The 1,197-nt window shown below is 53.5% G+C and overlaps 1 protein-coding gene across 1 annotated transcript in view; it reads right to left on the reverse strand.

Annotated features, from left to right (window-relative positions):
- COLGALT1 (collagen beta(1-O)galactosyltransferase 1) overlaps positions 1–1,197 on the reverse strand; it is a 35,016-nt gene that overhangs the window by 22,580 nt on the left and 11,239 nt on the right. The window contains exon 4 of the mRNA XM_018569405.1: positions 701–835. Coding sequence (XP_018424907.1) covers positions 701–835 — 135 coding nt within the window. The remainder of the gene's footprint in view (positions 1–700; positions 836–1,197) is intronic.

Here is a 1,197-nt window from a genome sequence, read left to right on the forward strand (position 1 = left end):
AGGATCTGTGAAGGGCTCAGCCGGGTCTCAGGGGGGCTTTGCAGGATCTGTGGCGGGGGGGTGGGGGGGGGGGGGGGTGTAGCCAAACTGCAGCCCTCCAGTTGTGGTGAAACCTCAAATCCCATCATGCATCTGCCTTTGCTAGTCATGCCTGTGATTGTCGGTGTCTTACCTCATGGGCTTACTCTGGGAATTTTAAAAAAACATGCCCTCCTAATGGGGCTTGCAGGCTATGGGGGGGCTTACTGACCTGACCTGCAAGGGTTAAATGCTCATTTTGCCTAGAGGGCTGAAATAAAGCCCATCTCCTCCCCTGATCCTCGGTCCTGTGGGGCTGCTAGACTGATCCACACAGCACCTTCTTCCCCAGGCTCCGGTGGTCTATGGGCCGCTGATGTAGTCACGTTCAATTCAGGTCTATTAGACATGATGACGCCGAGGGTCATACCACAGCTGGCGTGAAGGGGGAAGAAGTGAGTGTTGACCGCCAAGGGACAGAGGATCAGGTGAGTATATTTGCGTCCCCTAGAGCACTTAACCCTTGCAGTGCAGAGGTAGCCATCAAGGCAAGGGTACGTTTTTTTACATTACCGGAGTTCTTCTGTAACTGACACAAGTAAATCTTTTTGCACATAGAAAAAAAGTAATAAAATAAAAATAGAATTGTCCTTCGAATCCATTTCCAGAACGTTCCGCTCACCTGGCTGGTCATTCCGCACCAGAAATTGGAATAGGCCGCCCTGGACTCCAACATGGGGGCCACCACCGTCTTGTTCTCGGCAATCATGAGGTTCAGGGTGTCCGGGTTAATCAGCAAGTTGTCAGCGTCTATAAACTGAAGGAGAGAAGAGGAGAGACGTCTGTGATCTGCATACAGAGTATAATAAACCTACACAGTCCGAGGTGTACAGCATGGAGGACGCTCCTCGCCTGACTTTGTCCTGGAGACCGGCCTCTGAATACACAAGCTGCTTGTCTGCTATAGGGGGGCTCCCCGACCTGACCTCTGAATACACGAGCTGCTTGTCTGCTATGGGGGGGGGCTCCCCGACCTGACCTCTGAATACACGAGCTGCTTGTCTGCTATGGGGGGGCTCCCCGACCTGACCTCTGAATACACGAGCTGCTTGTCTGCTATGGGGGGGGCTCCCCGACCTGACCTCTCAATACACAAGCCGCTTGCAGGCTATGGGGGGG

This window comes from Nanorana parkeri, unplaced genomic scaffold (assembly GCF_000935625.1).
Source record: "Nanorana parkeri isolate BGI_ZX_2015 unplaced genomic scaffold, ASM93562v1 scaffold1330, whole genome shotgun sequence".
NCBI lineage: Eukaryota > Metazoa > Chordata > Amphibia > Anura > Dicroglossidae > Nanorana > Nanorana parkeri.